This window comes from Oxyura jamaicensis, chromosome 5, assembly GCF_011077185.1.
Source record: "Oxyura jamaicensis isolate SHBP4307 breed ruddy duck chromosome 5, BPBGC_Ojam_1.0, whole genome shotgun sequence".
Lineage (NCBI taxonomy): Eukaryota > Metazoa > Chordata > Aves > Anseriformes > Anatidae > Oxyura > Oxyura jamaicensis.
The window spans coordinates 25822183-25845165 of record NC_048897.1 but is presented as its reverse complement, the minus strand read 5'-3'; the positions used below and the strand labels follow the sequence as shown (position 1 = coordinate 25845165).

The 22983-nt window shown below is 37.2% G+C and overlaps 1 protein-coding gene across 1 annotated transcript in view; it reads right to left on the bottom strand.

Annotated features, from left to right (window-relative positions):
* Positions 1 to 16735, bottom strand: part of MUC2 (mucin 2, oligomeric mucus/gel-forming) — a 67229-nt gene extending 50494 nt beyond the window's left edge. Inside the window, exons 1-20 of the mRNA XM_035327571.1 lie at positions 16666 to 16735; positions 14823 to 15087; positions 12685 to 12799; positions 12174 to 12264; positions 11673 to 11782; positions 11224 to 11440; positions 10644 to 10769; positions 9993 to 10110; positions 9536 to 9674; positions 8751 to 8861; positions 8349 to 8418; positions 6360 to 6497; positions 5324 to 5488; positions 4665 to 4759; positions 3776 to 3902; positions 2867 to 3122; positions 1907 to 1959; positions 1507 to 1616; positions 869 to 1020; positions 275 to 413 (exon numbers count right to left, since the gene is read on the bottom strand). Coding sequence (XP_035183462.1) covers positions 275 to 413; positions 869 to 1020; positions 1507 to 1616; positions 1907 to 1959; positions 2867 to 3122; positions 3776 to 3902; positions 4665 to 4759; positions 5324 to 5488; positions 6360 to 6497; positions 8349 to 8418; positions 8751 to 8861; positions 9536 to 9674; positions 9993 to 10110; positions 10644 to 10769; positions 11224 to 11440; positions 11673 to 11782; positions 12174 to 12264; positions 12685 to 12799; positions 14823 to 15087; positions 16666 to 16735 — 2667 coding nt within the window. The remainder of the gene's footprint in view (positions 1 to 274; positions 414 to 868; positions 1021 to 1506; positions 1617 to 1906; positions 1960 to 2866; positions 3123 to 3775; positions 3903 to 4664; positions 4760 to 5323; positions 5489 to 6359; positions 6498 to 8348; positions 8419 to 8750; positions 8862 to 9535; positions 9675 to 9992; positions 10111 to 10643; positions 10770 to 11223; positions 11441 to 11672; positions 11783 to 12173; positions 12265 to 12684; positions 12800 to 14822; positions 15088 to 16665) is intronic.
* Between the last annotated feature and the right edge of the window lie 6248 nt (positions 16736 to 22983).

The following is a 22983-nucleotide window of genomic DNA, read 5'->3' as shown; positions in this document are numbered from 1 at the left end:
AAACTCAGGATTTTCACTTATTTCAGATTATGATGATGATGAGCTGTTAGGTCTCACTATAAACTACTCCTCTTACATACAATTTATGTACACTGTATTAGAAGAAAACATTCACACAGCTTGCCTGCGCTAAAAATTTATTTTGGCATAATCTGCACACATCTCAAAACAGTGATGACAGCCAATAAGAAATGGCAAAACCAAAAATGAAATGAGATCTTCAAGGCAATTGGAAGGCACTGCAAGATGCCAGTTCAGTGCAGATGAGCATTACCTGAGTAGCCACATATTCACAACTCCCATCAAAGTCATAGAATTTTCCATCAAATGTGATATAGTGGCCACTGCCATAGATCATACAAGTCCCATAGCACGTTGTTTCAGTGCAGCTCCAGACTCCTTTCTGACAGGTACTAGAAGAGAGCAGAAAAGTTGACTTTTCAGATCTCACCATCAGTGTGTTCTTTGGAAAACTGCAGAACAAACCAAGCAGCTACCTGATACAATTTCACAATACCCACTTTGGTTTTACTGAGTGTCATAAGTCTCAGCTTCAATAGTTTAGCCTATTTTTAAGTTTATAACGTTTTTTAGCTCTGACTAGATACTTTTTTTAGATCGGTTAGTAATTATGCCTAAAAAATGAGTGCACTTCCCCCCATAAGAGATGCCTACTGAAAACAGAAGTAGCTAGTTACCCCAGTATTTTCAGTACAATCTCTGTACTGAACAGACAGCAAAAAGTATGTCAGAAAATAAAGACTATATACTTGCAGCTATCATAGCTACTATAGTACTTAAGCCTAGACATGACTTTCAGTTAACAAGTGGAATATATTCTAGAAGAGAACACAAAATAACAACTTACCAGGTGTTGCAGTCCACTGCTATGCTCCGTCCATGATTATACCACTCATTGTTATGAAAACATGGGCAGTCTTCTTCCTTAACGCAGCCCCCTCTGCCATCATCAAACAAACCTTCAGGACACACACAGCCTGAGACACACTCTGCTTGGTACTGAGGAATAGAAGGAGAAATTGCTACCTTATTAAAAAGTATTAAATTTTTCTTCCACTTTTTTTTCTTCACTTCACTCTGGTACAAACAAGCCTCACATTTATTTGTTTTTAAACAATTAAACAAAACATTACAAACAATTAAACAAAACATTAAACAAAATGTTTTTTAAACAATTTTTCTTTCTAGGTTCCTAACATTTTTCATTCTCTAGTTTGATTGTCTGAGAACTTGAATTGTATTTGCCTGGGAGGTACATCTCTACAGAATACTTAATGAAAACAAAAATGAGAGGCTAAACAAGAGTAGAATCAATATTACTTTGGCAACAGATTAAAATCACTGTGGAAAAATAAAGGAAGATAAATAAGAAAGGGAAACAAAAAATTTTAGTTACAATTACTTTCTCTGAAATTCAGTGTTGCACTGTGTCATTTATAAAATAGAGTATAAAGAAGATGGCGTGGAGAAAAAGTAAGCACATACATGATCGGTTTGAGGAGTACCACAGCGAAGTTGTATAGGCGTTTGTGAAGACCAGTTCGGGGAGGTGTTGCAGTCAAAGTACGTTTTGTTAGAAGGGCATTCTGTTATACCTGAAAGGTACATTTTTGGTTTAGGTTAACTGAGAAAAGGCAAAAGAAATGTGTGTGAAGGGTGGTAGTCACTGAGACAGAAACCCCAAAGAATGTCTATCCTTACGAAAAAAAAGAGACTCAGAGAAGACAGAACAAAGTGAAAATGTGTAACTCTTTTCCAGAAAGAGAAAAAAAAAAAAAAAAAAAACAAGCAAAATAAATGGAGGATTCAAGTTGAAAGTACATTGTGGGGCTAGGAGGCTTGGGTTGTTTGTTTTTGTTTTTGTTCTTTACTGAATGCCACTTACTTTTCATTCTCATGAACACTGAAGTACACTGGACCTTTGCATTTCGGCAAACACTGGGAAAGAATTAAAATAAGACAAATTCAGAAATATGTAATCTCAGTATCTTTAATTTAAATTTAAGGATTTTAAAATAAAAAAAGAAAGTATGTATCATAGACATCATGAATAATTTCTACTGATATTTCAAGGTAAACTATTAAGGTGCACTTATGAATATTCACTTGGGGAAAAGGTGTGGGGAGATTTTAGTCATAATGCACAGAAATATTACGTTTTAATGAATGAATGTTAATCTATTAATCCTTAATACTATGCCTCATAATAACTCAGTAAAGAGATAGTAATGATCATTTAAATCAAAGCATACACAATGAATTTTCGTGCCCATTCATGTCATATGCTGTAAATCTGTTGGCCTGTACACTTCTCCCAGTTCAGTCCTCCCTTGGGAGAGAAGGAAGTATTTCAGAGTTTGCACTTATGTTTGCAGCAAACAGTTGTCAGAGTGTTCATGATAAAAACCACTAGACTCATGAAAACTGCTTTCAAAAGTCTATGGTATAGCAAATACCTAAAATACCTATCAAGTGGACCTTCCTCCAGTGGAAAACATGAGCAATCAGTTTCTGTCAGAAAATATAAAAAAAAAAAAAAAAAAAACATAATAGCTGGCCTTTTATTACCTTATTTTTTCCCTTTGTTTAACAAAATCCTAATGACAGGGCAACTTCAGGGGCACATTACTTGTGAAGGCTGGTAGTCACAACTCCAGACAAAAGCTGTACATCTCTTATTAAAGAATTACATTGCAACAGGAAGATATTTTGCTCAGCATGAAGATGGTGTGAAACATTATAAATGTTCATTAAAGCACCATTAGTAGCCTAATTGGTTACACTTAATACGTAAATTTAAAAAGGGCTTTTATCCCCATGAATGAGAAGCTACAATGAAACATACCAACGCTCTCCATCTTTTCTGACATATTCCCCTGGTTCCAGGTATGACCCCTTGTAATAACACGGGCATTTGGAGACAGGCACACATGTATCCTGGTTATCCAAGTATGTATTATCTGGGCAGCCACAGCCATCCACAGGAGCAAAGTCTTGCAAGCAGTGCTTTTCACCATCAGCAATGGAACGACAGGTTTGCTGACACATTGTAAGATTGTAAAGGAAGATTTGATTTCCTGGGCAGGTAGACAGTTCACCAGCTGGAAGGAAAGTAGCAAACTGATATACAACAAATGCAGAATAGACAATTTAATCTTCATGTTTCTATTTTGGTTTCTTTGGCTGTGCAGCAACTAATGGTAAAAATACTCCCTTAGATTTTACTAAAGTGAAAAATATCATAACTCATGAGAAGTGCAAGCCTAATTTTATTTATCAGTTGAAGATTTCATTTTAACTGCTACTAATAGTTGGTACTTTCATAGCCATATGTTTCACATACAGATAAACAGAGAGAGAACATGTTATAACAAACTCTTATTCCCAACAATGCTATACTGTTGATTAAAAGGAAAGGCAATGATAAAAAAAAAGACACTGATAGGCAAAGACAACATAAAAGCCACGATGGCTGGGACTCCCTTAGTCAAAGATTCAAGTCGGGAAAGAAGGTGAAAGTGAAAAATACTGCTTTCTGAGTTTGAAACGTGTGTCATAAACAAATGAGATCTAAAGAACATAGCATTGAACATATAGCATAGCACTATAAGCATTGTCTATTTTCATTCCATTAGTCATTTCTAAAATACTCCACATCTGTTAACATTAAGATCATTGACAACCAAACTCAGAAAAAACCTACTCATTTCTGGTGGCTAATTAATTTCATGGGGATTACAGTTCCACTACTTACTGCAGATGCCTTGTCTCCAGCCTCCCAGTATGATCCCTTTGAAAGCACAGGCTCTTGAGTAAGAGGACAGGGCAGCACACAAGCATTCTTCATTGTCCTTGCAGAGGCAGGTGTCATATTTACATCTCTGAAGAAGGAATGAAGGGGTCAATAAGCCCATAGGAGAACAATTAGCTATTCCAATTCAGTTGCTATGAAATATTCTGCACCCTTTCTCTCATGTCATTTTTATTAATTCTCATGATCAGCAAACAATAGATGGAATGGACAAATCTCAGGGACTGAAAGTGCTGCTTCATTTCATCCAGAATAAAAATGTTTGTATGCTTATCCTAACCTAAGCAAAGCCTCTTCAATCTTTAAAAAGCAGCCAGCTCCCTAACAACACCTTCCATAAAGGATTTTGATACCACTCTTTCTTGGTTACAACTTAGAAAGCCAGAGATCCACAACTACAAAAAATCATAATGGCAAAGATTAATGAAGATCTTCACAAAATTTGAGCTCAGATTGAGTTCCAAGTATATGTTAAGACTTAGGAATTTCTTCTTTTTTGCTCAGGTAACCTTCAATTACACTTCTGTATATACCTGCATCTGTTGAATTTTCTTTCCAGTTCAGAAATCCAATCCACTAAAATTGTACATTAAATACAAATCATAAATAAAGCAGAAGAATAAAGTTACCCTTTTCTAACGGAGCACACCATGAGAATCTTGTTATAGAAAATACTTTGAATACACACTATGCTGCCTCAGTTAATTACTGCAAAAACTTCACCAGCTCTTACGGCCAAGCCATTCAGTAATGTTTAAAACATTTGAGCAATGATGTCTGTATCATCCACCTGAAATAAAGCACTACTAAAAAGAGTGCAAGATTGCAATACCTTATAGTATTCTGAAGGATCAATGACTGAGTGACATCTTGCAAAAGGGCCCTCTGAGTTTTTCAGCAAAGAACACCAATGCTCAGCATAATTTGCTGCAAAAAAAAAAAGGAGGAAAATGACATTACATAATCATATTCATTACATTCACTTATCTTCCTCGTGCTGTCACATCAATAAATGCAATGCAACAATACAAACATTCTGGGGAGTGGAGAAACTACATGCAGCCACTGCAGATGTATTTCTGTTCTATGATTCAGTTATCTAGCAGTAGACACACAATCACAAAATAAATAATCTTGCTGCTTGCAAGTTGTCTACATAGAATCATGACAGCCCTTTCCATCTGGGGACCATAAAGCTAAGTTGAATATAATAAGAAATAATACTAGAAATTACGTGATGCCCTTGCAGGTAATATAAATTAATGTCATTGCTTCCCTGTCTTCCAGCTCAGGATTCCTCTACCACTCTCCTTAAACTTTCATTCCAATTTGTTGTGAAATCAGTGCTGTTATGTATACATACTTGCAAAAATTAATTATTAATTTAATGGTCCTCTAAAACACATCAATGCCACAATGCAGCATGCCTACATGCCTGCTGCAGGCTGCTCTTCCTGGCAGGAGCCAACCATCTGACATTAGTGTGCTTACCACTTTCAATGCTGAGACTGCAGGGATCTTCCAGTCTTTCTGCCTGGTCTGCACAGACAGACTGAGCTTTCCATGTGTTAGCAAAGGCAGATCCTGTAGCTTCTACCAACCCACTGGTTGTTTTAAAGTCATCACCTTCCATTCCGTTAAAATTTCCACAAAGACCTGTTGAAAAAGGAAACATTTTCCCTAGTTATTACTCATTCTCATTCTGAAAGGTCAAAGGAAAAGGGACAACCAATCTCAAACACTGGAGACAGAAGCTCATACAGCTGATTCTTCTACCTCAGTATTAATGCATACTGTAAGTACTCAAAATTTAGGAGCTCTGTTTTAAATGTTAAATCTCTGAGAAGAATAATCTTCTTAAAGATATCTCTGCCTCAGGAGATCACCCCCAAAATCTGTGTTTTTTAAATGCTTTTTGGTGAATTTAAAACCACAAAGTCTACTGAGTTCCTGGTTTGGTGGATAGTTTAAATTTGGTGGATAGATTAAACTGAATAAAGAAATAAGGAATATTCTAAGAAACTTTCATTCACTGGCACAGGAATGATAAGTGAAATTCAGTATGAAATAATAACATATTTCTAGTTTGCTTGAGTCAATTCTTTTCTAGTATTCTGGTTTCTGTCTTGACTCTTCTGAATTCAATAAATAGCATGACAGGACAAGGGGTAGTAGCAGTTTTAAACTGAAAAATGGTTTTAAACTAAAAGAGAGTAGATTCAGATTGGATATTAGGAAGAAATTATTCATTATGAGGGTGGTGAGGCACTGGAAGAGGGTGCCCAGGGAACCTGTGGATGCCTCATCCCTAAAGGTGTTTAAGGCTGGGCTGCATGGAGCTTTGGGCAAGCTGATCTATTGGGAGGTATCCCTGCCCGTGGCAGGGGTGTGGCAACTAAGTGATTTTTAAGGCCCCTTTCAACCTAAACCATTCTACAATTCTATGATTTACCACCCATGTAAAGAATATAGGACTATTCAGCTGTGGAACAGCATGGCTTTGCTTCCCATTTGAGTGGACACTCACCTTGAAGATTTCCTTGGACTGATTGATCAACAGTCACAAACAGCTGCATGATCGGAAACAACTGGATCTGCAGTTGAAGCCCAAAAGAAGTTTGTACAATGAGGTAGTAGGAAGATGGCTTGAAAACTGAGAAGCTGGCTGAAAAACAAAACATGAACTGTGTAGTAAGCACACATAGGTTGCTGAAAGAAACATTTCTTACTAGCTTCTGAGATATCATAAAAACTCCAGAGAACATGATCAGAATCATTTTTTTTCCTGTAAAAATCATTGTCATTGGCCAGCTAGATACAACAGACTTACTAACTTAACGAGTTAATCACCTAAAATGACTCAGCCCTAAGATCAGAACCAAGTTCAGATTTTCTGAAAGGCAGATTCAATACAAACTCATTTATGATGAGAAATCTGTAAAGGAAGAGATTTTTTGAGAAAGTATTATCCCATCACTGCTGTATGCACTGAGTAATGGATGTGTCTCTACAAGAGATACAAAGCTATATACTGCTGCTAATAAAATCTTAGATACTCTTTCCTGAGCAAAATATGGGAAAGATATAGACCAGTTGTCCTTCCAGTCAAATTCTCTCATAAGCTGTTGCTGCATACTTCTGGAAAGGAAATTAAAGCTGCATAATATGCAATATTATAAACCCTATAATATGCAATATATAACAAGCCCCTGCAACATGCAATACTATCCAAGAGAATGTCATTGTTCAGCTAGCAATCCACTTATGCCCTGATCCAGTGGGGTAAGACTGCTTTGCCCTATTTTAAAAACTGCACACACAATAATATTATCAAAATAAAACCACTTAATTCTAAATGCTGTTTTAGTCACAAGGTACTTGAAAAAAAAGGCTCTGGATTTTCTTATATTTTACACAGACAATATAACATAATCAAGCCATTACAGAAAACCCAGAAGAATTATGTATAAAATCAGCATAGTAGAGGAACTTGGCTTCCTAATTCCTGATAAATAATTTCTTATAGCAAATCAATTATTATATGCTATATTTATCTATTTAATCCATTTATTAGATGGTCTACTTTATTGCCTAGAACAGTTTAATTTCTCTAAACTTTCAGCTAGACACTGTAATTGTTTATAAATAAAATATTCACAACTGTCTCTTCCCAGGAATGCTTGTCCTTTCAGATATAGAATTACTTCCTTGCAAGTATTTTATCATCTGCAGATAGGCTGGTAAATAAGAAGCAACACATACTGTGTCATTGTGCTGCCTGAGCATATATAAAAAGGAGTGATAAAGAGAAGTTCTAAATTGCTTTCAGAAGTTACTCCAGGACCTCACAGCTGCTGTTTGATAATTACATCCCACCAGAAGTTAGGGTCCTAAATTAGGTCATCTGAGTCAGTCTCTGGAAGTGTCTATGTCCACTGATTATATAAAAATATGTTGGTGTCTCAAGTGAGCTAGGAAGATAAAAGGGCGCTACATAGCACATCTCTCTTTCCTGCCTTGGTTGATCATAAAATATGGCAGTTATCTTGTGCCAGGCTTTCTTTCCACAGACAAAAGGGCATGGGGAAGTGGTGGGATGGGGTCCACATGCCTAAGCCTTATGATGACTGAGAGCTGGGACATTCCAACACCACATACCCAGACTTTTAAAGTGCTAAATGCTGCTCTTTATAAGTAAATTAATTGTCTACTTTAAGTTTAAGCCATGACAATTCCTCTTCCCAAGTTATATACCAAAATATATTCAAGCTGTATGAAGAAAGTTAAGGGACATTTTTTTTTAGTAAATCTCTGCATACATATTGAATCTGTCCATGAAATTTTCAGTGACAACTATCAAATCACATTCACCTCAAAATCATTCAGAACACATTCAGTTCTTTTTTCAACATTTAAACATATTTCACATGCCTCTCTCCAACTTTTGTCTCTGAAAAAATTACAACCCTAGATGAGTAGTAAGCTGTGTGACAACACTTAAGGCTGTATCCCTTACCTGATACATGAGGCACATTCACTGTCATCTCATTCAGTAACACGCTGCCATCTGATTTGAAAACCACCACCTGTACCAAAGCAAATAGGATCAATGAGGTTCCAGGTACTAAGAGGAACATAAATTGATAACAACTTTATATGAGGGGAGAGAGAAGAGCCAACATTTTGCACATTTAGACCGTGGCTAGAACTTGAAATCTAGGACAGGAAGAATCTGTCTTAAAATTAAAGTGCAAATGGGCCTGTATAATATGAGCGAAGCTTGGTCTCGCTGTTCAGTGTTTCAGTTACACTTGCCTACAATAATCCATGGCAGTAACAAAAAGAGTTGGTTATTGCTCCACAGTATAGGAAATATGCTAATTTTCAAAACATTCAGGAGAACCCATGCAACACTTACATTTTTTTTGGCATCTACTAACAGCACAACAGTCTTCAAACAGGTCTGTCCATCTGTCGAGCCACAAGGAGCCAGCTCTGCCAGGAGGGCATGAGTATCATTTACAGTACCCTACAATGACAGGGAAATAAATGTCCAATCAAACATCTCACATACAAGATGATTTCCAAAACAATGACTAAACTCATCAGTCACAGTAATGATTACTGTGGAACTTAGTGCTAAAACTGAGGTTTTATAGCTATCTCCATAAGATGAGGAATACTTTCAGAAAAACAAACAAGCAACAACAACAAAACAACAGTGGTATGGTTTCTAGTTCAACAAGATCTTTGTCATTCTCTGGAAAAACAGGCACTAGATATTTTAGGGACAAATGAATGAAATAGCTGCCAAGCCCTTTTCCCTAGCTGGTTTTGACACTCAAACACAGAAGCAGCTATAAAGATCTGGCTGAGACATTTTAATCCTGACAACTGCCAATTTTTTGCACTATACCTATCCGGGTAGCCAGCATGCTGCTTTGATTTTTTTTAATACATGAAGGACTCCGCTGGGTAATTACAGCATATGTATTCTGCTAAGTAAGCCACCCATTGCAGCAAGGGTCCGAGTCCTCCCATGGGGCTGTTATAGCCCATCCTGAAATCTTCACTGAGTCTTTTAGCATTTCTTCTTCCCTCATCCCATAAAAGTGGAATAAAACAATTTACAGCTGTTACATGAGTGTGCAGACACTTACTTGCCTTTACTCTATGAGAGTAAAGCCTTACTGTACACAGTACCTTGGCCAACACATAGTAACAGTCTCCATGGAAGGTATATTTCTTCCCATCAAAGGTAGTAATATGGGAACCTCCTTCCACTGAACACGTGCCTGGACAGGGTAAATCTTTGCATGTCCATCTGCCTGAATCACAGGTGCTATAAACAGAGAAATAAATAATCCAGAAATGCATGTTGGTATTGTAGCAGCTGAGAGCACTGAAAGCATCTTTATAGCTAGCAAACAGCAACACATCCCCAGGTGTTTTAAAACTGTTTATTTGAACATTTCCTTAAGATTTCCCCCTCTCATAAGCTATAGATACAAGACAACTTTTTCAGAAAACTGGCCGTATAGACCGTCAACATACACATAAGTTCAGAATGTTTCCAGCAATTTTACAACTAATTGGAATATTGAAAAGGACAGACCCATATACAATCATTTGAAAAAATGTGTATAACCATGATCTTTACCATTCTTCACATTCATTGGTAATGCTTTCTCCAGGGGAATATCCCTTTCCATGGAGTCTGCAGTGGCACTGGCTAACAGGTATGCAGCCTTTTTCAGTAATATCATCATACACAGTTCCTATAAAGCACAACATTTAAACAAACCATTACAGCTCATTCTGAAATGAGTAATTTCTGCAAAGAAGAAAATCTGAGAGTGGGGACATTCTCAACTTGGCACAGAAAACAGAGGCTGAGGTTAGCAAAACTGAAGAAAAGTGTTTCTGATTTTTTGTAATCTAAGACCTATGGAAAACACTTTCATCCAGCTTTGAAAATCTTAGCCTAGCCATTTGCACAACTATATACAAATGAACAGATTAATAAAAATATCAAATAACAATCTAAAAATTTTACCTCTTCAGCTTTTCAGACTTTCTGGCATACAACCTATACTGTCATTGTAATTTTTTTTTTCTAAATTTGACAACAAGTCCTAGAATATAACTCAAAATAATGACTTGCAATAATAATTTTAAGATACAATTTAATATTTTAATTTTACCTCCTTTGCTAGAGCTCCTAGTTTGTTTTCTTGTTTTGCTTTCTAATACAAAGATAAGTAAAAATAATACATACGCATGCACATACAGGAACTAGAAATACACTTGCCTTCAGGGCAGAAACAACCATCCATGTAGTGCTCCTCACAAAGGCTGCTGATCTCCAAGTGTGAGCAAGTATCCATGCAGGGTGAGCCACTTTCTCTATAGATCATGTTGCCAGGACAGGTCTTGGCTGAAAAAATGAGAAAGACACCACCAGTTACTTGAGTGAGCAGTACATTATTCCTCAAAAAAATACGGATCATATGACCCACTCCCCTCAAGCTGGTGGTGTCCCAAGACAGCCTCCATTTTGCAAAGCATGTTTAATGCTTGTTTCTGAATTGCTATCCCTGCCTTTTTTATTTTCTCATTTCAGTCTTGAATAAATCAAGTTATCTCTCTCACCTACAGTATCAGATCTTGAGCTTTTTAATGGGAACAGAATTTCTACTGCTGAAAATGATTTCTTTATAATAAAGGTAATAGAAGAAGAAAACAGCAAAACCATAGTATTTAGTTTATTGCACTACTGTTATTCAATTCATTGTGTATGGCTATAACTTTGTAGAGGAGAAATTAATTTAAATGTTTCACAGTGCTATTCATGAGACATTTGTTTTTGTAAAATTGATATAGCTGCTTACAGCAAAAGGACTGTGTCCTCCATTCACCCGGCCGGCCACCTGCATGCGAACACTGACGAGAATACTCCGAGATGGTGCTGCAGAGGCAGAAGGAGTCCTCATTTCTATTACATGCACACTTGTCCTGCATGCAGGCTTGGATGTACATTTCCAAATTAAGGCGTGACTGACAGTCATCAAATGCAGAGGAGGTCAGCAGCCTCTCACACTCATCACGCTAAGGAGGAAGAGTAAAATTATTTAAGAGATTTGTAAGCACCTGACCTCCTAGACACTTCCTTTCCTGGTCAAAAAAAAAAAAATTTCTCCTGAACAGCAACAATTACTCAAGCAAGGAAGAAGAAACCATTTGCCCTGGAATGTCCCATCTCCTCATTCACAAACTCTCCATAGTGCCAGGATGTCTCCATGTGCCCATGAAAGCAAAGGTCACAAATAGGATTACTCACATGCTCATTACAGCTTGGAAGAGCCAGAGTTTCATCGGGGTCTTCACATTTGTCATTGGGTTTGCTGATCTTCTGTAAATTCCCATAGGTAATTGCATTGTAGCTTGCAACTGTGAGAAAAAATTAACAAGAGGTTTTGCTAAGACCAAAAAATTGACAAGGAACATCTGATTCCTGTGACTCTACTGATTAAGAAAAGCAGTTACTATAATACAAACTAGGTCTGTCAAATGTGGATCTCTGTTCTGAATTATCTCTATTTGAAGTGTCCTTAAAAATTTAAACAGGTAACAAGAAAAGAAGGCCAGCAGAGAAGAGAAAAAGATGATGAACCTGGAATAAAGCAGGCTTAGATCAGGAATGCAGCACTGGAGCATAATGCTTACTTTGGGACAAACACAGAGATATCAGAGGTAAAATTTGATCTCTTATGATGCTCCTATACACAATGTTTATAAGCCTAACTTGTGGGATAACTGTCAGTGTGGTATGATGACTCACTTCCACTGATAAACTCATTGTAGATTGGAATTCCATTGTAATCCCCGCAAAGACCACATGTCTGATTGCTAAACTTGCTGTCCAGCTCCACCTAGGTAATGGAAAGAAAAGGGGAAAACAGAAAAGAATTATATTTTTTTTCCCTATATGCATAAGATTTAAGTCTTGCTGGAAATTAGGTAAATTGATGATGGTGATCCTTTAAAAGGCAAATAAAGGAAAATGCAGATCAGATTGTGAGGTGTTACGGCAAAAACTTTAGCTGTTTCTCAGAAAGCTCCTGTTCCCTTTCTTTTGACTAGTAAGATTATCTGCATGCCATACTACTACCTCTGTCACATTGCAGAGAAAGGAACTTTACCTTTTTAAAATAAGGTACACTAAGAGCCAGTTGGATGAGTCAGCCTAATACTCTAGCTCTGTTCAGTCCATCAAATTCTACTTCTGTTCAGTCTATAGTAGTCTGTTAAACCCAGGAAATGCTAATTAAAAAGAAATGGATTATACATACCATCAGTGCATCTTCCTGATTCCATATCAGAATCAGGCCTAACTTGGCATAAACCTTGGTGTAAATGTCACTGCTCTCAATAAGCAAACCAGAGCTGTAGTAAGGTGTTTTGACTCTAGGAAAAAAAATCACAGATTTGAATTAGTACAGAAATATAAAGGGTGGTGCGAATATCTGTAATAAGCCAAATACCCTAATGAATGGATAAACCAGCCTCTAGAGAAACCAAGGCTTCAGGCCTGTCGGTGTTGAAGAGGCATTTGGATACTGCCTTAATGATATGCTTTAATTTTTGGTTAGCCCTGAAGTGATCATGCTGTTAGACTTGATGACCTTTGAACGTCCCTTCCAATTGAACTATTCTGTTTTATTCTATTCTGTATTTGATATTTCTATCTATCTGATCCTACCTGCACAGGATGCCTGGTTTTAATGAGGCATAAAAAACTCCTTCTCTGATACTTGACAAGAAAACTCATTGCCCTTAAGTTGTAAAGCAACTTCAGTGGCAAAAGGCTCCTTGAAAGCATAGGTTCTTTAATTAAAAAAAAAAAAAAAAGAAAAAGAAAAAAAAAAAAGAAAAAAAAAGGCAAAAAAAAATATCCAGATCTCTTCAACAACATCATCATTGTGGTATTAATACAGGATATTCAAATGCTCACTAATCATTTACTTTTACCAAAGAAATAACAGCATAAATAGAAGCTTCTCTGTTTAAAACTCTGGTAACCATTTCAGAAAGAACGAATGTTCTTTTGAACGGATTTTCCACTTCAAGAGAGAATTCAAAAAACACAGGCAGGTATGGGGACTGACAACAAAATTTTTAGAAAAATGTGTAGAGAAGGGACCATGTTAAAAGAAATTCAGTAGTTTGTTTCAGTAGTTAGTCCAGTAGTTTTCAGCTGGCAGGACTGAGCTTATTAATGGTGACAGTAATGCATGTTAATGTGACAGGATATTTTGCACAAGGCTGAGTGTAGATTTTTTTGTCTGATAAGGAATCAATTCATGAGACATCTCTCTTATTTGTGTATATCTGTCTTACGGTGCACTATGGAACAAGTCACACTGCTGAAATTCATTCAGCAATAAAGGGATTGTGGCAAGTAGCCGCATCCTATAAAATTGAAAAGGCTGAGTCCACTCAAACAAAAGGAGTGTACGCTGGAGTCCAGTCAAAATAACCCATACATTTTCTATAGATTTGCCAGTGGTAATTGTTATCTATTAAGATTTATATGTCTATGAATGTCTCTACTTAACTAGTGTCCTGACAGGGAGAATTTTATCTCCTTATCTCCTGTCACTGGGATCTTTCCAACTGTTTACCTCAGGTATTTTTAATATGGCCATATGACTCACACATCTAAATACTAGGCAGGAACTCAGAGGCCATGATTTCTACTTCTGGCTGCATTGTTTGTCCTTCACAATGAAGCCTTACTTGATCATGTTTTTAGAGAGGATTATAAAACATTGGGCAGCTTTTTACCTCTTAGATATAACAGCATGGAATATTCCTATTTCTTCTAATACTATAACATTCAATTAAGCAGCGGATCAGGCACCAAAAGGCAAATTCAAAGATTTATCAGCTTTGCATGTCTCACTTCAGTGGTGTGAAATAGTATTGTATATGGAAATGGATCATACCCATTTAAAGAGCAATATGGGAAATTAAGTTCTACAAAAACTAAATCCTGCATGCAGCAAAAACCTGTTCTACAAGCCTCTGTTCAGAAAGGATCTATTGTTTTATGAACAATACTTGAGATAAAAAGAGGCCTGGTTCCAGAAAAACAATTTTTAAAGGATTTCTAAACATGTTTTTCATGGAGTTCTTTTTAAGACCTGAGTACATGGTGAGGGGCTTTTTCAGTTTGGGGCAAGAACGCATTTTGTGTAACTTCACATTATTTTGTTATTCTGGTATGATCCCTGGAAAACAGTATGCTATTTTCTATCTTTGAACAGATTTTTATCATGGTAAAGTCCCTCCACAAAGCAACTTTTATGCTAGATTTTCAATGACTTTTTTGGCTTGTAGAAATGTTTTTAGCTATTAACTTAAGAGGTATACAGACAGATCAATCTTGCTTTCAGCTTCCCAGCAGTATTACACTAAAGGTACTTACATCCGCCCATCCACCACAGTCAGTTTTGGTTGGAGGTACACCGTGAAATCCTTGATTGTTAATAGAATATACTGGATCTCAGGGTGGTTATTGCTGTTCAGACCACGCTGAATGTGGACAGAGAACTCCTTGTAAGTCTCTTGGCAGTCGGAAACAAAATTATACTCGCAAATGCCAGGAAATTGATAGATGTCTCCATCAAAAGTTTTGAAGTGGTTGTTTCCCCAAGTGCTGCAGACATAGTGTCCGTGATTTCTTGTCCTTCCTGTTAAGTTATGAAGAAGAAGTAGTCAGGAAAAAAGTGAAATGAATGAACTAGAGTCAAGAAAAGTCAAGTGCTGCAGTATACAGTAGAAGCCATTTGCAATTAAATGCATGGTGACTCCGTATCTCAAGCCTAATCAAGTATCTGCCTATTAGGCAGAAGAGATGTGAGTATCTGATGAAAAACAAGGCATTAACAAATATTGCTGGGACCTGGGTATATCCTGCAATCCTCACTGAGGTGAAGAAATCTGTGAGGTGGAGAAACTTAACCCTCTGACCACTAACAAGCTGGAGCATAAGTACAATAGAGGTTGCTTTGCCAAACATATGAATTTATTCTGAATCACAGTGATATATTAGCAGTATTTAGTATTTCTAAGGGTTATTTCCTTCCTTGGTGCAACATGCACTAGAAAGGAAACAGTTAAGAAGTCAAGCAAGTGCCACTACTACTCTGGAGGACAAATAGGTAAAATCTGTGCATAGCAGGAATTTTTAAAGAATTCTTTGTTTTCCTAACTGAACTAGTGATTTCTCTGCAGAAGATAGGGTAGAAAGTAACTGTGGTAGTAGCAGCCAAAAAAAGGAAAAGAAAAAACAGATAAAGCTGATGCTCTGAAATTTATTCCCTTTCCTGCCATGGTAAATCTCAAGATGCTGCAGATTAGAGGTGAGCATAGAAGCTGAGCGTATTTGGGCAGTTTGCCAAGAGCACACTTGCCACTCACTTCCACAGGGTTTTCTTGCAGTGTTTAATCTGAGAAAGCAGAACTACCGTGGGTACCTCAAAGTTACTGTACTTTGATGGTATCGATCATACCAGATGCATCCAGCCATGATGGTACTGACCAAGCTGGCATTCTTCTCTCCCCAGAATGAAGGCTACACAGAGGTTTGCCCACAGCTCACAACTAGGATCCAAAATGCAAGATACTGCTTTCCCCCTTTTGCTAAACTCAAGACACAGCAAACCAAGATCAATATCCCAAATTCTCACACTGCACAAAATTCATCACCTATTTCTATAAAATAATTATCAGTACGAGCATTCAATTTCAACACTTCAAAGTTGATAACATATAAATTGGAGTTTGTAGAGAAGGATTATTCATCTCCTGAATGACAAAATGAGCTTTGTCCAATGTCAGTCACTTCTGAAGAAAGCATTTACATTGTTCCAAAGTAACCATGTAATGCACAATCATATGCTTTCTTCATTGTGTAACAATGAACCTAACAAAATTTTGTACTTCCTTTCTGACAGGTAGTTGCAATGCGTAAGAAACTCTCAACACATGGAAAGAAAAGTAATATTGAAAATATTTTCCAAGCACATCATATAAGAGATTAATGCTGTAGATATAGGCATCAACCTCTCCGAAGAGAACATTATCTACCTATGTTGGGATGAGCCATGCAGCCTCAGTATTTGAAAGCTAAGGAAATTCAAGACACCTTAAAACTCCACTGCGATATTTAAATACACTGTCTCCTTCTACCTTTGCAGTAATATATTAATTCTCTCCTCTCTCTTTTCCAGGAAGTGATCTACCACCATATCATTTCCAGAGCTTACCTTTTCTTATTTCATTTGTGTTGGAAAGAGCCAGCCAGAGCATAAAGAGGCTGGCAATTCTTAGCCCCATGGCGGCTAAGGTGGGTGAACTGTGAACTCCACTGAAAACTTTTCTTTATATAATATCCACTGATGCAATTGATTCTATCACAGGGGAGGAGATGCAAAGGGAGGAGGAAAGAGGAGGGGTAAAAAAAAAATAGGTGTGATATTTACAGAAGATAAGAAGTAAACAGACAGGTATTTTTCACTGTAAATGAAAGAATTTAGTATACAGGAAATGGCATAATATTGATTCATTAATCATTAAGATTTTTATTGCTCTATTTCTTTCTCCTACAGGATGCTATGCTTTTAAATCCTTCTAATGCTCATGCCAAGTTTAACCTTCAGTAACTCCTATAACAAACACTGAATTTTGGAGTGGCTGAGAAAGGAAATCCCTTGAATGAAGATTAAAGTGAGATACCTTTAAAGAACAGCTTCAAAGCCAAGGGACTTTCATTTTTCACCATCACATAGAATGATTTCCCTAAATATGAAATACATCTTGTGAAGCTCCTATTAGACAAATGTAACCCTTATAAATAAAAATTATGACACACTATGCATGGTAAAATTATTTTGCAGATAACTGTTGGACTTCTGTTGGATTTTTAGAGCTTTGGGATGCATCTAAAACAATATACAGCCCATATGTCATCATATTGTGCCCCAAACAACTAAAAATGGGTATCAAGAAAAGTTAAAGAAATTCACAGTACAAGAGATGCTCTGCTGAGCATTGCTGCAATACAACAAACAGTAAGTCCATTTAAAACTGGTAAAGTATCTCACAAAATATTAAGCTTTAGAAAAAAAAAAAAAAAAAAAAAAAAAAAGGAAAAATGGGAAAACATTACTGTCTATAATGAATAAAATTTCATGTTTGTTTTCAGATAGAATCCCCCTGAACAGTTCATTCTTGCTTACCTTCTACATGAACAATAAATATCCAGTCTACTGTTCCATTCCAGATCCTACAAAAAGCTATAGGCTCAGCTTTGCTTTGTGCAGAGAAATATGTAGAGGATCCTTGGGAGAAGAAAAAAGCAGAAGATGGAAGCAGGAACCAGTGCAGAATGCTGCTTCAGAAATAAAAGATTTCACATGCATTGTACTTTGCTCTGAAAAATTCCTCAGGGGGGATGTTTCTGCAACTCTCTTCAGAAGATATAACACACGTTCCTTGAGATACAATATATTTATTTCATCAGATCTTTAAACATAGTTGCTTCAGAGCACTAAAAGTTTACTTCTTCCAGCTTCCAGGCCAGGCTCAATTTTCTTGTCATAAGTTTCTCATTGCAGTGTCATGAAATCTCTAATCCTCTTAATTGTTCAGAGTGTTCCTTACTTTCATTGCTCAAATTACAACTAAGTAGAACTTCTGTATTTTGTAAAACACAAGGAAACTCTTCAGTTAGCCCTTTTGGCTTCTCAAGTCAAGTGGGAACACCCCTTTGTCATGGAAGCATGGTTTTTAGCTGTTGTTTCCTTTTATTTACAATTTTTGACACACAGACGGCCTAGACTCACTCCTAACATCTTACTGTTTTCCCTCAAAAGATCTTAGGCATTCTGCTTTTCCTATCTGAGGATGCAGATTTGCACTTCTCTCACCCATATGCAGGGTATCATTCACTTAACAGGGCTAACTGAATTTTAGTAGCTACCCTTCTCTCCTGTGGGAGTCTATCACTAGAAGAACATAGAATTGATTTTCCCTCATGGAAAATAAAAATAAATGCAGCAATAGTCAGTTAGAATAAAACATTCAAAGAAAAAAGAAGTAACCCTATAGCAATTTCTCCTTGATGGTTATTTTAGCTGGTCTAACTTCCTATGCCACCTCAGAGGCATCCTCTGTCTTGGAATTTTCTTTCTTTTATGCCACCAAAGTTCTCAGTTTAGAAATGTTTTCTAAAAACTTAGGAGATTCCTGAAGGCCTTTATTCTCAGCTTTTCTTTACCAGATAAACTCCTGTCTGGAATTGCCGTTGTCCCAGAAACAAATAGGTCTCAATGACTAAATTCATATACAGTCTGGCAACTTTAGCAGAAACTCCACATACACAGCAGAGCTGACATTTTTACATTAAATAGGGTCTATGAACTGCAAACTTGCATATTTTCAAGTTTCTTTGCCACAAAAATTCCTGATGTGGAACCTGCATCATTTATTTGCTAAGACTGTGAAAGGTAATCATCTTTCACAAAATTCACCATGCCCCAATTCAATATTCTGGTGTTTTTTTCCTCCTATGCATGGTGACAGATGCACTTTTCCTTGGGTTGTATGGATAGGTCGAGCTCCCTGAAGAGCTGCTCTGAGCGAAGCACTACTGGATTTTAGTGACTGATTTTCTCTGCTCAAGCTCTCACCTGTCTGTACAAGAGGCATGATCCCATTTTGGACTATACAGATAGAACAACACTACTTCCCTCCTCCAATCTTTTCTTCTCAGCGTGAACAACTTCTCATTGCCCCTCCTTTTGACACATAGGAAGCAGTGGCTCACTGTGCCATCCCAACCTGGAGAATAAAGGAATGCTTTTTGAACCAAGACCACTCGTACACAATTTGTACTTAAGCCAGCATAGCTATGACAATCTGAGAATTGAGTACAGCTCTTTTTCTTCATAAATTGTAAGCATCCATACTTTTGCTAGCATTGGGAAGTGAGCTAAACTATACCATCTCTGTTTCCTTATTGTCAGAAAGGTAACGCTCCTGTCTACCAGCTGCTTTATATGCCTCTCAGAAATAACAATATTTGAGATACACAATCATAGCTTGTTTTATGTCATGATCAACTAACTTGCTTTACGCATTTTAATCCAGATGAATCTTATTGGTAATGCACAGATAAAGTGCATCCATATTTTATTATAAACTGTTTGATAATCTAAAGTAATCAAACCATTTTAGAATGGAGATAACTGCTCTACCAGTAGCATCTTTGCTTAAAGCTTATCTGGGTTCTCTACTGCTAACCCACATGTTATTGCCTCACAGCTGAGTTGACCTGTCTGTAAAATTTTGTGCTGTTCCTTGCTTCTGGTCATCTTAATCAGAAGTCATCTTTCCTCTTTCCAGGACCAGCTGTTCATTTGCCTTTAATGTCAATGATATTTCTTATAATTCAGCATTGCACTCCAATTCTCTCCCATTAGGGACACAATAACTGAGAACATACAGTAATCCTAACTGGACAAAAACTACTAATGCAAGTGGCATCACCAGAACAAGTTATGAGCAGTGGTCTTTTCATATTTAGGTCCCACTCTCAAGCCTCAACACAAATAGTTTCTTAAAAGTTCCTCAAGTCCATGAATAAAAATGCAAGTTTCCACAATCTTCACCTATATGCCTGAACTAGTAGCCCCAACACCAGTGCCTCAACAGCAACAATAACAACAGGCAACAATCAAAGTCAAAGTTTAAAAAAAATTCCAGTGCTGAAGCAAATATCCTTTTTCCTGCTGGCAATGTTCTGCCTAATGCAGCCAAGAATACAGTTAGCCTTCTTAGAGGCAAGGACTCACTGTTGGCTCATGTTTATGTTCATTACAACTATATCTGGTCACTGAAATTTGTTCCGTATTTGGTTTTGCGTTTCTGACTTGCTGCCCATCACAGGCTGTCAAGCATCGTCCCATCAGTGAGGTTACCCTGCAGGAGCAGTCACGGGAAGTTTGTTCTGCCACTCTCCCATCTGCCAGCTTTACCAGAGCACACAAAGGCTTCCACATGCCCATCTGACTGCACGACATACACTGCACTCCATTTGTCTCAAGTGCAGAGATGGGTTATCCGAATTCCCTGTCAGCCATCCTGAAACAGCAAAATACAGGCAGAGTATGAATTAAGAGATGCCTGACAAGCAATCACAGTGCTTCCTCGACTGAGGCACCAGCAAGTACTCTACAGTGCACCTTGACAAAAGGAAAACAGAGAAAAGCAGCAGAATGCTGAATAGTGGGTGAAAAAGAGAGTTAAAGTGATGAAGCAGAAGTAATAAGGATGCATTTCATTTTGATATGCAAGTTGTCAACAGATTAACCTAAAATTATGAACAGGAAATGGCCTGTCTTTATACGGAGGTATAATTCTTATAAAATCACTGTAGATTTATGTTTTGCATGTTACTAAATAATTAAAAATAAATGGCAAAAATGTGCCTGTAATCAACTTTCTGCCCTCTCAGACATTCTAATGGGGAGATCACTAGTTACTATTTTTACAAACAACTTTAAAGCACAGAATGCCCACTTAAACATACTCAACTAACAGGCAGACTTCTATGTCAAAAGAGCAAAGGAGATGTTACAAAACAACACATACCTTTGACTGATCCTAGCTTCCTTCTGTGACCTCATATAATGTAATTAATTCTTTTAATTTTATCCTAGACTGTTTAATGTCTGGTTGGACTAATTGCTGCACTACCACTAATTTACTCACTGCAACCTTGAGCAAGTCTTTAGTTCTTGGCATCCTTTTATTCAAACAAATACAGTTGTGCAAGGTATCTACTGATGCTAACTGGAATATAATATTTTCACATGCCCTTCCTTAAATGGTTTTGCACAGAAATTTTAAGATTAGCATCTACTTTCCACTCATAATACTTCCTTCTTCTAGTCAGTAGCCCATAGTCTATTTCAGAGAGATGTTGCAAAACCTTTCATTCTCTTCCAACTAGGTACAAATTGGGATAAATGTGTGACACAATTACTGGGGACTAGGAGTGGAAGTAGTAAGTAATAACCTCAATTAGTAAACTTTCCTGCTAACACTTCCCTTCTAGAAAAAGGTATGTCTGGGAGAAGTCTCAGCATGACAGCTTCTATAGCAATACACATGGAATAATAATTGAGCATTCAAAAAATATTAGAATGGTTCCTCTTTGCTTGAGCATGAGTGGGATTTACTATAGGGAACTAGACACAGTGCCAAGAAGGGATGACTTAGAAATGGCATAAAGTGAATCACACTCATCATTCCCTTCACCCTGGCAAATTTTGTCTCAGTGGAGTGGGATTTTCCAAACCTTTTATTCTCTCTCTAGGAAACATTGGAAAGAAAAATGATGGCAAAATATGCATTTTTTTTTCTTCCATCCTCTTAAGAAGTGCTTTTTTTTCCCCTTGAAAATGCAACTTGCTAGGAAGCTGGGAAATGTTATATGCAAAGCATGTGCACTGAAACCTGTGTACTCTGAATGGAGTCTGCAACTTGCATCAAGGAGAGGTTAGGAGTTTGAATATGAAACAAAGTGAGCAGGTAAGATTTAATATCAAATACCAGAGCTACACAAAAAATAAAAAAAAAAAATGCAAAAATATACAAAAAAATACGAGTGTGGTGATGGTTTCACAGGAAGCTTTCACAGGAAGCTATGGAAACTTGAGTTCACCTGCATGAAAGCTGCATTTCAGCTAAAAATTTGTAGTCTTCCTCCTCCCACTACCACGTATTACAGTCCAGCTGGTACAGTATACTACACTTGCCATAGCTACAGTAAACTTTAACTTCCTCTGTTATATAAGCAGCAGTTACATAATTTATAGCACCTTCTATTGCGTGTCAGGGGAAAAACTACGTCAAATGCAAGAATATATCTGATCCATATCCAAGTCTTCCAGCTGCCATGCACATTTTTTAATAACATTACTTTATAATTAACTTTTGAATCACCAGAAAGGCAATATTGTGAATAACAGAGTGCAGTATCATGGAAACATAGTGAATATACAGGTATACATTGAAGAACACTGTGAGCTGCTGCCTCCACCGCAGCAAATGAAGGAAATGTTAGGCAACCTAACATTTTCCTTCACAGACATCCACAATATCTTGCCCTGTTTGTATTTATTTTGGATGCATTTGCAGGATTTAAATTGGATCACAGTACGTGTCTCCACAAAACTCCTGTCCCAATATTTACAGCTGCAGAATTAAACACAAACAGAGATACAGAGCAACAGAAGTACTTAGGCAATCTACAGGATGGACTCAAAATCAGATTTACATAGCCAGCATCCTGAACAAGTTGCTGCCTGGCAAATCCACCCTCCCCCCTGCCAAAAAAAAAAAAAAAAAAAAAAAAAAAAGGCAAAAAAATAAAAAAGTGTCTAAATCCTAGTTTTTTTCCTGTTGACCATGACTAATAGTTTCATAGACATGAGCTTCATGAACACAACATTTCTTTACTGAGTGGGTGATGGAGCCCTGGCACAGGCTGCCCAGAGGCTGTGGGGGCTCCTCCTTGG